The sequence below is a fragment of the Pristiophorus japonicus genome, chromosome 4 (assembly GCF_044704955.1).
Source record: "Pristiophorus japonicus isolate sPriJap1 chromosome 4, sPriJap1.hap1, whole genome shotgun sequence".
Lineage (NCBI taxonomy): Eukaryota > Metazoa > Chordata > Chondrichthyes > Pristiophoridae > Pristiophorus > Pristiophorus japonicus.
The window spans coordinates 127,869,732-127,882,806 of NC_091980.1; the positions used below are offsets into that span (position 1 = coordinate 127,869,732).

Sequence of the window (13,075 nt, forward strand, 5' to 3'; positions counted from 1 at the left end):
TTGCTCTGAGAGGCTGTTACTTCTGATTGGGTAATGAGGACCGTCACTCATCCTCTAGGCTGCCACGCCCTGGATTATCCAGCAGCATAAATACAGGATTTTGAGGTTGGTTAAATCTCATTTTGTTACTTCAATAAAGTTTAGATTTGTAAAAAAGAAATTGACTGGGGGACAAAGTATGGTCAGAGGTAGCAATAGAGAGGGAACTCCAGAGCTTGGAATCCTGACAGCTGGAAAAAATTCCTGTTCTCGCTAGTGAATATTAAGAACATAAGAAATAGGAGCAGGAGTGGGCCATACGGCCCCTCGAGCCTGCTCCGCCATTGGTCTGAAATGGTGAAACTCTGATTTACTGGGAAATGTGCCCAGTGTTTAACACATGTTACAACAACTTGTATTTTGTTGTATTGAGTTGTCATTTATGTAAGGGCAGCAAGAATTGTCACGAGTAGGACAGGAATTTTTATTACGCTGTCTAGATCCCAAATTCTGGCATTCCCTCTGTAAACCTATTGAAGACACTGCCTAAAACCCACCTCTGACCATGCTTTGTCCCTCAGTCAATATCTCATGTGGATGTTAATGGTCTAAATGCACCGTTGAAGGTTTTAGACCTTACAACCCATGTCTGAATATCCAACTCAAAACATCGCTATTACAGCAGAGTAAAAACAAATTTCACAGGACAGAATCCCATAACACTTTTGCAAAGCTGAGTGTAATTCTTGTTTGATGTAAACAACGTGATGTTAATTAAAAAATAAGCAAGCACTCAAACATACACGGAGACAAAACCCAGTCCAATATTGAACAGTTTATTTACATTTCATATCAGGAGCCCAGGTCTCACAACTCTTTCTACAAAGTCACAAGCCATCATTCCTACAGGATGGTGATCCCACTTAAATAAATACCAGTACTAAACACAATAAGCTTGATCCCATCACGGGCACGGGCATAGACGCGGAAGGGAGACAGGCAGCCGGAGAGAACACTCACTCCATCAACTGTCACTCTCCCCCAGGATGTGCTTGTCGAACAGATACTCTCTGAGGGCATTATCTCTAAGGTAGAAGTGTTCTATTTTTCATACAACGATGAACTGCTAGTCACAGCTGAAGAGATTGGTAGAGCAACCAAACGTGACCCAGTTATATCAAAGTTGTATGATTACATAGCAAATGGCTGGCCAAACCAGGTATCAGAGGAAAATATTTATCCATTTGTAAAAATGAATTATCAGTACATAAAGACTGTATCATGTGGAGTGCAAGAGTAGTTATCCCAAATAAGTTCAGATCCAAATTGTTAGGAGATCTTCATGACCAGCATCTGGGAATATGCTTGACCAAGAGTTTTGCACATGGTTACTTTTGCTGGCCAGGTTTAGATAAAGATGTAGAGTACATTGTCAGTCAGTGTACAACATGTCAATCGGTGAGTAGGAAACCACCATCAGTAGCATTTCAGACCTGGAAAGGGCCTGCCAGGGTGTGGCAAAGGTTACATATAGATTTTGCTGAGCTGGAAGGACAATTGTTCATTGTGATCAACAGTCATTCGAAGTAGGTAGAGGTGTTTCCAATGCAGAAAATAACAACAAGTAAGACACGAGACAATTTGCGAAGATTGTTTTCTTCAAATGGCCTCCCAGAAGAAATTATGTCTGATAATGGGCCGCAATTTTGTTCATAAGAATTTACACAGTTCATGAGTGGAAACTGTGTGAAATATACCAAAGTTCCACCACACCATCCTGCTTCAAATGGTGCAGCAGAGCGATCAATGCACAGTATAAAACATGCCCTCATCAAGCAAATGTTGGATCCAAATCCAAAGAAACGGCAGTTGTCGTTGGACCACAAACAAGCACATTTTCTAATTACTTATCGTAATACTCCTCATACAACTTCTAGTAGAACACCAGCAGAATTGTTTCTCAAACGACAGCCACAAACCAGGTTCTTGTTGTTAAATCCAAACTTGGCACAGTCAGTAGAAGAGAAACAATTAAGACAGATAGGGAATCATGATAGTGAAGTGTACAATTGAATCAGAAGATTCGACAGCAAAGGTATCCTCTTTGAAACAGAAAACCAGTGGTTAAGTTTGATTTGTAAATATGGAAAAATAAGTTTTTATCTTTTGTTGTATACTGTGCAAGTTATGTTTCATGATTATTTTGTTATGATTACTTTTTCACTAAGGAGAGAGAAGTGTAATAGAGCTCTCCCTAATGGACTACTGCTCCACCTAGTGGGCTACTGATGTATTGCAACTACTGATATAAATCATAAAGTATCATGTGGCAAAGTCACACGATGAAAGTTTCTCTGTTTGGAGCCTTGTATGTGTGTGTGTGCTTCTTTGTGATGTCCACCAAGCTCATGGTCTACAGGGCTGTAGTAATACCCGGCCTCCTGTATGGCTCAGAGACATGGACCATGTACAGTAGATACACCAAGTCGCTGGAGAAATACTATCAACGATGTCTCCGCAAGACTATGCAAATTCCCTGGGAGGACAGATGCACCAATGTTCGCATCCGCGACCAGGTCAACATCCCCATTGAAGCACTGACCACAGTCGATCAGCTCCACTGGATAGGCCACATTGTTCGCATGTCAGATACGAGACTCCCAAAGCAAGCGCTCTACTCGGAACTCCTTTTCTGCAAACGAGCCAAAGGTGGGCAGAGGAAATGTTTCAAGGACACCCTCAAAGCATCCTTGATGAAGTGCAATTTCCCCACCGACACCTGGGAGTCCCTGGCCAAAGACCGCCCTAGGTGGAGGAAGTGCATCCGGGAGGGCGCTGAGCACCTCGAGTCTTATCGCCAAGAGCATGCAGAAACCAAGCGCAGGCAGCGGAAAGAGTGTGCGGCAAACCAGTCCCAAACCTCAACGATTGTCTGTCCCACCTGTGACAGGGACTGTGGTTCTCGTATTCTGTTCAGTCACCTAAGAACTCATGTTTAGAGTGGAAGCAAGTCTTCCTCGATTCCGAGGGATGACATATGATGATGAAGGATATATCACAAAGGCAATAAAGGGCAGGTGCAGTAGGCTTTTGCTGCCAGCAGAGGCTGCTCACAGCGCTGCACCTTCATACTGCTCTTAGTCAACCACCAACCATTTTGCTGCTTGCTCGCTCTCGTTTTCCTTTGATCATTTCTTGCTGCACGATCTCGAGCTGCTACACAAAGGCAAGGGAGGTAGTGATATTCTTACCAGGCACAAGAATTTCATGGGTATTCTTTGGACAGAAGTTGGGCAAATAACCCAGCTCTGCACCCGCGGATACCCTTTTCACAGGGACTTGTGGGATCTATGAAGAGAATTCTGTATTCTTCCATGCTGTATGAATCTATAAGCTCGTAAAAAGGAATGCCTTACAAGTCTGTATACCTTTAAAGAGAATGCTAGTTACAAGAATGGCTATGGCCACATTAGTCTGAAAAGTCCTGATTTTGGAAGCTAAGCAGAGTCAGGTCTGGTTAATAATTGGATGGGTTTTTGCACATGCGCAGAACATGCTTAAACCTGGAATTTGTGTACGTGTCTTTTGGGACTGCAAATTGCAGCCAATGAAATGAGAAATGACAGATTTTCAAAGCGGGGATAGTTTGGTACAAAACAAGCATATTCCCACAATGAGGAAAGATTTAAAAATGTTCTTTGGTATAGTTAAGTGATAACCTGGTGCAGTTTTATGCTGAGGTGTGCAGTTGTGAGCCTGGTGGATGAGGTTGTGAGACTCTGAGAGCCAGAAGAGAAGCTGCTATCACATCAACAGAGCTACTTGGAGAGAGGAGAGGAAGAGCTGCAAATACCACTACTGCTGCAGAGTTTGAGAGCGGGGGAAAGCAAGCTGGCATAGCTCAACACAACTTCATCTGTGTGGAAGGATGGAGAGCCATTCTCAACATCGAAAGATGGGTGTTTTTGTGCTCGCTACACAAAATACTTTAATTTGTAGGTAGTGGAGGAAAGAAGATAAAGAAGGTCAAATCATCATGGGGGAGGGAGCGGAGGCAGAAGTTCCCCTGCCTCCGTGTCCCTCTGGACACAAAAGGTGCCACTCCGGGGAAACGGAGGAGGACCAAGTTCCCTCCGCGCAGAAGGATTTTGTGCCTGGCACGGGTTCCACGTCCCCATCACCGGTCGCAGCGTGCGCCGTAGGCGGGGGGGGGAGGAGTCTGTCCCTGGGGAGGGTGAGACAGCCAAGGCTGACCAGCCTGAGCTTCGCGGGGATGGGGAAGAAGACCTGCCTGTTGCGGGGGCCGCGGGGCCACTGCTGGGTCGAGCGTCCAGGGGACTGAGGCGGGCAAGGCCGAAGAGGCCTAGTCCGAGCCCGCCCATACGAACTATGACATTCCTCCGGGTTCTGCTCGACCTGTCAGAAAACATTTCTCAAGAATCCCTGCCCGCTGGGTCGGGGGGTGGTGGCGGGGAGGGTGAGGAACCTCTATCTCCATCCCTGACATTGGCGCCGGGTATGTTGGAGGAACTAGAGAGGTTTTTCTCCCTGGTGCCTGGGACATGGGAGGTAATCCTTCCATTGCTGGCGCCCCAGGAGGAGCCCAGGAGGGAGTCCTCTGCCGTCGATCCTGGGGATGGGATCGTGACAGAGGTAGGGCCGGATGGTGCAGCCAGGCCGTTCTACCTCTGTGGTCGACGGACTGGCCACTAGTGGTGACCTCCCGGAGGAGGACGGGGACTCGGTGTTGGGGACGGGAAAGGATTTAGAGTCCATCGCCAGCGAGGCGGTGGATCTCCTCGTGCCTGCCGCTGAGTCCCGCTCATTCCCGCCAAGGAACTCCAGGATTTTAAGGCAGAATTCCAGGGTTGCCGCAATAAAGCCCATCTGGCCCTGGTGTTGCTCATCAGGTCTGTCCGCACCGCCATCAAAATCATAGGCTCGGACAGGGCCTTGTCCAAAAAAGACAATCTGGAGCTGCTCAAAATGTTCCTCGCTGGGTTGCTGAGGGAGTGGAGATCATTGCACGACTCTGCTCCCTCCCCACAGTAGGGTTAGTAGAGGTTGCACTATGTTCTTGTCATGAAGATAACCATTGCCAGCCTCAACATCAATGGCGGCAGAAAGGCGTGTCACAGATTTATTAACTTTTCGCTCCTAAAGGAGGGGAAATATGCGGTGTGCTTCCTGCAAGAAACCCACACCGTTCCGGGAGATGAGGCCACGTGGCTCCTAGAATGGCAAGGAGAGGTCCGCATGAGCCATCCCACTGCCACTTCTTGTGGGGTGGCTATCTTGCTGCCCCCACATTTTCATCCGGAGAACTTAGGGGTCAAGAAGACTATGCCAGGCTGCTTTCTCCATGTCACTGCTCACTTGGGGGATGTGCCACTCCAATTAGTAAATGTGCACGCCCCTCAGCCCGGTGCACAGCAAGTGCGCTTCTTCGAAGAAGTGTCCACTCTTTTAGGCTCCATCGATGTTGGCGACTGCATTGTCCTCGAGGGGGATTTTAACTGCACCTTCGAAGCGAGGGACTGCTCTGATGCCCCGCAGAGCATGGTGGCGATGGAGAAGTTGAGGGAACTAGTTGAGTCCTTCGACTTCGTGGACGTCTGGCGGAATCTCCATCCTGACTCCAGCGCCTTCATTTGGGTGAGGCCTGTAAGAGGATGGTCCAAGAGGCGGGAGGTCAGGTTTGGGCGCCTGAAGAAGGAGGTGTTCAACCTGGAGTTCCGTCTCGGTCAAGTCGTCGAGGATGCGGCCCTGTGGATGGTACACGAATGGAGGAAGGGCGCACTGAAGGACCTGCAGCTTGTCAGGTTCCGAGGCGCGTTCCGAGGTTGCGCATTCGGTTCCTCCGGGACCTGGACCGCGGTGCACCCTTCTACTCGCTGGAAAAAAGACAGGTGGACCGTAAGCAGCTCTTGATGCTGCTGGCCGATGACGGATCTCTGGTCTCGGATCCGGAGGGGATCAGCAACAGAGCCCGACACAATTACGGGGCTCCGTTCTCTCCAGATCCGTCCAGCGAGGAAGCACGCAGAGCTTTGTGGGAGGACCTGCTGAAGGTTGGCCCAGGGGATGCCGAAAATCTGCACGCTCCGCGAAGCCTGGCGGAGCTGACCTGTGCCCTCGACCAGTTCTTGAGGGGAAAGACATTGGGGCTTGACGGGCTGACCGTGGATTTCCAAAGGGCATTGTGGGATGTCCTGGGGGGCGACTACGCGTGGGTCCTGGGGGAAAGTCTGCCGACCGGGGAGATGCCTCTCTATTGGTGCATGGCAGTCATCGTCCTTAAGAATTGGCGCCCGGTCTCCCTCCTCAGCACGGATTACAAAATTTTTGACGAACTACGTCTGCTCGCCTTGGCGTTGTGCTGGATCACATGATCCACGGTCCCGAGCCGGTCAATCCATGATAACATCTATCTGTTTTGGGACCTGGTCCACCATTCCCAAAGGGCTGGTCTGTCCGTCGCCTTACTTTCCCTGGATCAGAAGAATGCGTTCGACAGGGTGGATCACGAGTATCTTTCGGGACTCTGCACGCTTTCGGGTTCGGGACGCATTTCATTGCCCGGATCTGCCTTTTGTACCCTGCCGCGGTGTGTCTGATTAAGATTAATGGGTCTTTGATGGCGTCCCTTTGCTTTGGGAGAGGGGTGCGCCAGGGATGTCCCATATCCGGCTAGTTATATGCCATATGCGTGGAGCCTTACCTGCGCCTTTTGTGGAAGAGGTTGACGAGACTGGCTCTGCCAGGGCCGGGCGTGAGTGTCAGAAGATTTATTCGGCCACATCCTCCTCCAGGATCAACTGGGAAAAATGTTCCAGAGTCCTGGTGGGTCAGTGGTAGGTGGACTCCCTGCGGAGGAGTTCAGGCCTTTTGCCTGGAGCACAACCCACCTCCTGCATCTGGGAATCTACCTTAGCCTTGTCGAGGAAGCCTGACTGGTGAACTGGCGAGAGCTGGAGGCCAAGATCACTGCTCGCCTAGGGCGCTGGACAGGACTGTTCCGAATTTATAATGGGGAACAAAGTACTTTGGTTCTGTCTGCACGAAGGAAGACACAAATAACGTTTCAGAAATACTAAGGAACCGAGGGTCTAGTGAGAAGGAGGAACTGAAGGAAATCCTTATTAGTCAGGAAAATGTGTTAGGGAAATTGATGGGACTGAAGGCCGATAAATCACTCGGGCCTGATTGTCTGCATCCCAGAGTACTTAAGGAAGTGGCCCTAGAAATAGTGGATGCATTGGTGATCATTTTCCAACAGTCTGTCGACTCTGGATCAGTTCCTCTGGACTGGAAGGTAGTTAATGTAACACCACTTTTTAAAAAAGGAGGGAGAGAGAAAACTGGGAATTATAGACCGGTTAGCCTGACATCAGTAGTGGGGAAAATGTTGAAATCAATTATTAAAGATGTAATAGCAGTGTATTTGGAAAACAGTGACAGGATCGGTCCAAGTCAGCATGGATTTATGAAAGGGAAATCATGCTTGACAAATCTTCTAGATTTTTTGAGGATGTAACTTATAGAGTGGACAAGGGAGAGCCAGTGGATGTGGTGTATTTGGTCATTCAAAAGGCTTTTGACAAAGTCCCACACAAGAGATTGGTGTGCAAAATTAAAGCACATTGTATTGGGGTTAATCTATTGATGTGGATAGAGAACTGTTTGGCAGACATATAGCAGAGAGTCAGGATTAACGGATCCTTTTCAGAATGGCAGGCAGTGATTAGTGGGGTGCCGCAGGGCTCAGTGCTGGGACCCGAGCTATTTACAATATACATAATTGATTTAGATGAAGGAATTGAGAGTAATATCTGCAAATTTGCTGATGACACTAAGCTGGGTGGCGGTGTGAGCTGTGAGGAGGATGTTAAGAGGCTGCAGGGTGACTTGAACAGGTTAGGTGAGCGGGCAAATGTATGGCAGATACAGTATAATGTGGATAAGTGTGAGGTTATCCACTTTGGTGGCAAAAACATGAAGGCAGAATATTATCTGAATGGCGGCAGATTAGGAAAAGAGGAGATGCAACGTGACCTGGATGTCATGGTACATCAGTCATTGAAGGTTGGCATGCAGGTGCAGCAGGCGGTGAAGAAGGCAAATGGTATGTTGGCCTTCATAGCTAGGGAATTTGAGTATAGGAGCAGGGAGGTCTTGCTACAGCTGTACAGGGTGTTGGTGGGACTCACCTGGAATACTGTATTCAGTTTTGGTCTCCAAATCTGAGGAAGGACATTCTTGCTATTGTGGGAGTGCAGCGATGGTTCACCAGACTGATTCCCGGGATGGCAAGACTGACATATGAGGAGAGACTGGATCGACTGGGCCTGTATTCACTGGAGTTGAGAAGAATGAGAGGGGCTCTCATCGAAACATATAAAATTCTGACGGGACTGGACAGGTTAGATGCAGGAAGAATGTTCCCGATGTTGGGGGAGTCCAGAACCAGGGGTCACAGTCTAAGAATAAGGGGTAAGCCATTTAGGACCGAGATGAGGAGAAACTTTTTCACTCAGAGAGTTGTGAACCTGTGGAATTCTCTACAGCAGAGAGTTGTTGATTCCAGTTCATTGGATATATTCAAGAGGGAGTTAGATATGGCCCTTATGGCTAAAGGGATCAAGGCATATGGAGAGAAAGCAGGAAAGGGGTACTGATGTGAATGATCAGCCATGATCTTATTGAATGCTGGTGCAGGCTCGAAGGGCCGAACGGCATATTCATGCATGTATTTTCTATGTTTCTATATTTCTATGTCCTACAAGGGTTGAGCGCTAGTTGTAAACCAGCTGGTGGCCGCTATGCTGTGGTACCGGTTGGTCACTTTGACCCCTCCCTCTGCGTTTGTCACCAAAATACAGAAGAAGCTGGTCGACTTCTTCTTGAACAACAGGAAGGATTGGGTCTCTGCTCTGGTTCTGAGGTTCCCGCTTAGGGAGGGCGGTCAGGCGTTGATGTGCGTCAGCACCCAGCATGCGACTTTCCATCTTCAGATCCTGCAGAGATACCTGTACGTCTAGCCCCCTCCTAGATGGTGTGTGCTGGTGGCATATTTCTTCCGCCAGCAGTACTGCCTCAATTATGACACACAGTTCCTGTTTGTGAGCCTGGGAGGTGTTTGGACCGACATGCAGGGGCTGCCTGTCTTTTACTAGGAATTCATCAGGAATAAAGTCGCCACCAAGCGCATTTCTCCCCTGTCTGGAGTGGCGGCTGTCCTTCGGGAACCGCTGCTCAGGAATCCGTGCCTCCTCAAGCGAGGTGTTAGGTAGCAGGTGGACAAGAGGGCTGTGTTTGGCAAGGTGACCAGGGACACGGACCTACTGGATGGTGGAGAAAAGGGCTGGCGGGTTGCATGGTGCCAGAAGAGCTGGCACGGAGCCTATCCTGGGCCGATGTCCGGTACGCGGCCATTGCCAACGAGTCACAAAAAACAGCACTGGGCCCCGACTGCATTAGGTACGTCGAGGAGGCTCAAGCACGTGGGGCAATCCCGTCCGAACTGTCCCCCGTCTGGCTGGAATTCCTCATCGGTGCCAAGCCCTGAAACCTCCCCCGGGAGCCGATGCCTCACAACTTGAGCCTCCTCCTGGAAATCTCCTCCGTGCATTTCAGTTCTGCGCCAAGGGAATTCCTGTACGGACTGTTCTTGCACACTCTCCACTTTGCCATGCTCGTCTGCTGTCCAGACACGCCATGGCACTCCATCTTGCCATCCGGAGGAGGCGGGGGTCCCCAATGGACCTCCTACGTGGTGGTCCTCCCTTTATTTATTGGGGATTTGCCCTGGAGGGTACTGCATGGGGTAGTCCCGTGCAATCTGTTTTTAAGTCAATTGATGGACACCCAGGCCACATGCAATTTCTGCGGTCTGGAGGAGTCCATGTTCCATGTGTACACTGAATGTGTCAGGTTGCAGCTCTTCTTTCAAAATTTGAAGGGGCTGATCCTCAAATTCTGGTTGCACTTCAGTCCCATGCTCCTGATCTTTGGGCAACCTGTGCGGAGGGGAGCGGTCAGGTCAGAAGGCCTCCTCGTAGGACTGCTCCTGGGCATGGCCAAGGTGGCCATTAACCGGTCCAGCCTGTGGGCGGTTGAGGGGGTCGTTCAGTCTGACTGCCTGCCTCTCTTCTCTGGTTTCATCTGAGCCAGAATGTCCCTGAGGATGGAGCACGCAGTATCCAGCGGTACACTCGGGGCCTGCCGCGAGAGGTGGGCGCCGGAGGGACTGGAGTGCATCATTTCAACCCGGAACAGAATTTTAATTTGATTTGATTTGACAAAGGTTCCCTTTATGTTCAACTGTTAATTTGTGTTTTTGGAGCCCTCAAAAAACAAGGAGGCACTTGAATTAACGTTTCTACCAAAATAGTTGTCAAAGTTATTTGTGATGAATTTGTCGGTTTTAGTGCCACTCTAGAAGGGTCACTTGATTTATTGTTCTGCACAAAATAGTTGAGGAAAATTAGGACAATTGAGATCCTCATTGAGTTGTCAACCAATAATGCTCATTCTTCAAAGATCTGACTGGCTCTGGGAGTCCATCTCACCTCCTCCCTTTAGTTGATTGGTGCTCTGAGAGGCTGCAACTTCTGATTGGGTATTGAGGACTGCCACTCATCATCTAGGCTGCCACGCCCTGTATTATCCAGCAGTTTAAATACAGGAGTTTGCAAGTGGTTAAATTTTAGTTTCGCGTTTCAACAAAGGTTAGATTTGTGAAAAAGAATAAAGATGGCTTCTCAAGTGTGTCAGAACTACCACCAGGATTGTGAGGATGCTGTCAACAAGCAGATCAACATGGAGTTCTATTCCTCCTATGTTTATCTCTATGGTGAGTTTTGCATTTTAGACCACTTCACAATGGAGATTATGTAATGTGAGTTTACTAAATTCTGTGCTGTATCCAGCCCACCTATTCTGAGTATCTTGAATCTTAATGACTCACTTTCCAGGCCCCCCTCAAGCTGCTTGTTAAAGTTTATTTGGAATATGTTCTGCACTCAATGCATAGAATTCATAATTTGTATCCTCATTCTAAATCACTCCATGGACTTTCCCTACCTTGCCTTTGCAATGAGGGGATGTAATAAAATTAGAGCTGGGACATTTAGGAGAGAAGTCGGAAAGTATTCTGACACTTTTTTTTTTTTCCCCCTCCCCAAAATAAAGACTTTGCTGCTGGGTCAAAGTTTATTACTGGGTAAGGGTATCAAAGGATTGTTTTCATGACTATGTACATGTAAGTTCAGTGTAACTTTGAATCCTTGAAAGAAGGCAAAATATTGTTTTTGACTTTAACTCCAGTACACATGATGCTGGGACAGTCATAGAATACCAACTACTTTTCTGATCTCTTTGCAGTCCTTCTACTTTGGCTGGGATGACGTTGCCCTGTGTCACTTTGCTGAGTTCTTCAAAGAGCAGTCACATGAGGAATGTGAGCATGCTGAGAAACTGATGGAATTCCAGAATCTGCGTGGAGGACGGATCATCTTGGCGGACATCAAGGTTGGATTCAATAAAGGAGTGGCCTTCTGTCTAGCTCCCCTTAGACTGATTGTTCCCAGTACGTGCTGAAGCAATTAGTTCCAATTTATGGCACACAGGCCATTTGGCCAAACTGGTCTTTGCCACTGTTTATACTCCAGTGAGCCTCCTCCCACCTTGCTTCATCTCACCCTATCAGCATACCGTTCTATTCCTTTCTTCCCATGCGCTTCCCCTTAAATACATCTGCTTTTTGCCTTCTCAATATGATTCCAGTGGTTGTGATAGAATATAAAATTGCCATTAATCTCACACATCGGTTCTTAACTTACACTTTTCACTGCACCTCTAATTTCTTGAAATATGTTCTAATGTTTGTTTCATTCAGTGTCAGTGAACTGGTACAATTTACTTTCCAGAAACCAGAGCAGGATGAGTGGAGCAATGGTGTGGAGGTGATGCAGAGAGCTCTGCAGATGGAGAAGAATGTGAACCAGAGTCTGCTGGATCTGCACAAACTCTCCACAGAGCACTGACCCTCATGTAAGTTCTTAATGATTTTAACGTGGGCTTTTGGGTAAGTTGGAGGTTGTGAAACCTTGCTGTGCTTGGGTGTAATTAAAAGATCTCAATGCCCAATAGCTTTGTGTTGTCGCACAATGTTTTTTTTATTTGGGAGCAGTGGGTAGGGACAGGGGAAGTTGACCTACCTGTGGACAGTTACTAGTAAATATATCCCAGGATCTGAGCAGCTATTGTGCAGTAAGTTTTTTTAAATTTAATGATGCAGTAATTCCATCAATCTCAATTGTACCACTTGCTGACTCCAGTTCAAGAGTATTAAAATCCTGTCTCTGAAGGAGAAGCTGACATTCTGTGATATCTGCTGCTGGACATAACTAGTTTCTCTCAGTTGTGTGACTTCTTGGATGAACAAGTGAAGATGATCAAGAAGCTTGGGGATCACATCACCAACCAGAAGAGACGGAGCCCTGAGAATGGCCTGGGAGAGTACCTGTTTGACCAGCACACCCTGGGGGAGAGTGACTAGACTGACTGACTAGATCAAGCTTATTGTGCTTAGTACTTTTACCTGTGTATTTTAATTGGGACCCCCATCCTGTATTGAATGATGGCTTGTGACTTTGTACAAAGAGGTGTGAGACCTGGGCTCCTGATGTGAAATGTAACATAACTCTAAATAAACTGTTCAACATTGGACTGGGTTTTGTCTCCTTTTTAAGTTTGATAGATTAATTGAAAAATAAGCAACCAAATGTGATTTACATCAAAAAAGAATTACATGGCGCTGTGCAGTAGTGTTATTGGATTCAGTCCTATGAAATTTGTTTTTACTATGCTGTAATAGTGATGTATTGAGTTGGATATTCAAACAGGTGTAGCAAGGTCTAAAATGTACAAGGGTGCATTTAGACCATTAACAGCCACGTGAGATATTGACCTGAGGGACAAAGCATGGTCCAGAAGTAAGTTTTAGGGAGTATCTGAAGTGGGTTTAAAGAGGAATACCAGAACTTGGGATCTAGTCAGCATAATAAAAATATCTGTTGCTCCTAGTAAACTT

The 13,075-nt window shown here is 47.6% G+C and overlaps 1 protein-coding gene across 1 annotated transcript; it reads left to right on the plus strand.

Annotated features, from left to right (window-relative positions):
- The first annotated feature begins 10,734 nt into the window (after positions 1-10,734).
- Positions 10,735-12,026, plus strand: LOC139262494 (ferritin heavy chain, oocyte isoform-like). Its single transcript, XM_070877673.1, has 4 exons — positions 10,735-10,874; positions 11,173-11,203; positions 11,365-11,511; positions 11,910-12,026. The coding sequence occupies exons 1-4, from the start codon at positions 10,735-10,737 to the stop codon at positions 12,024-12,026; spliced, it is 435 nt and encodes a 144-aa protein (XP_070733774.1).
- Positions 12,027-13,075: the final 1,049 nt, after the last annotated feature.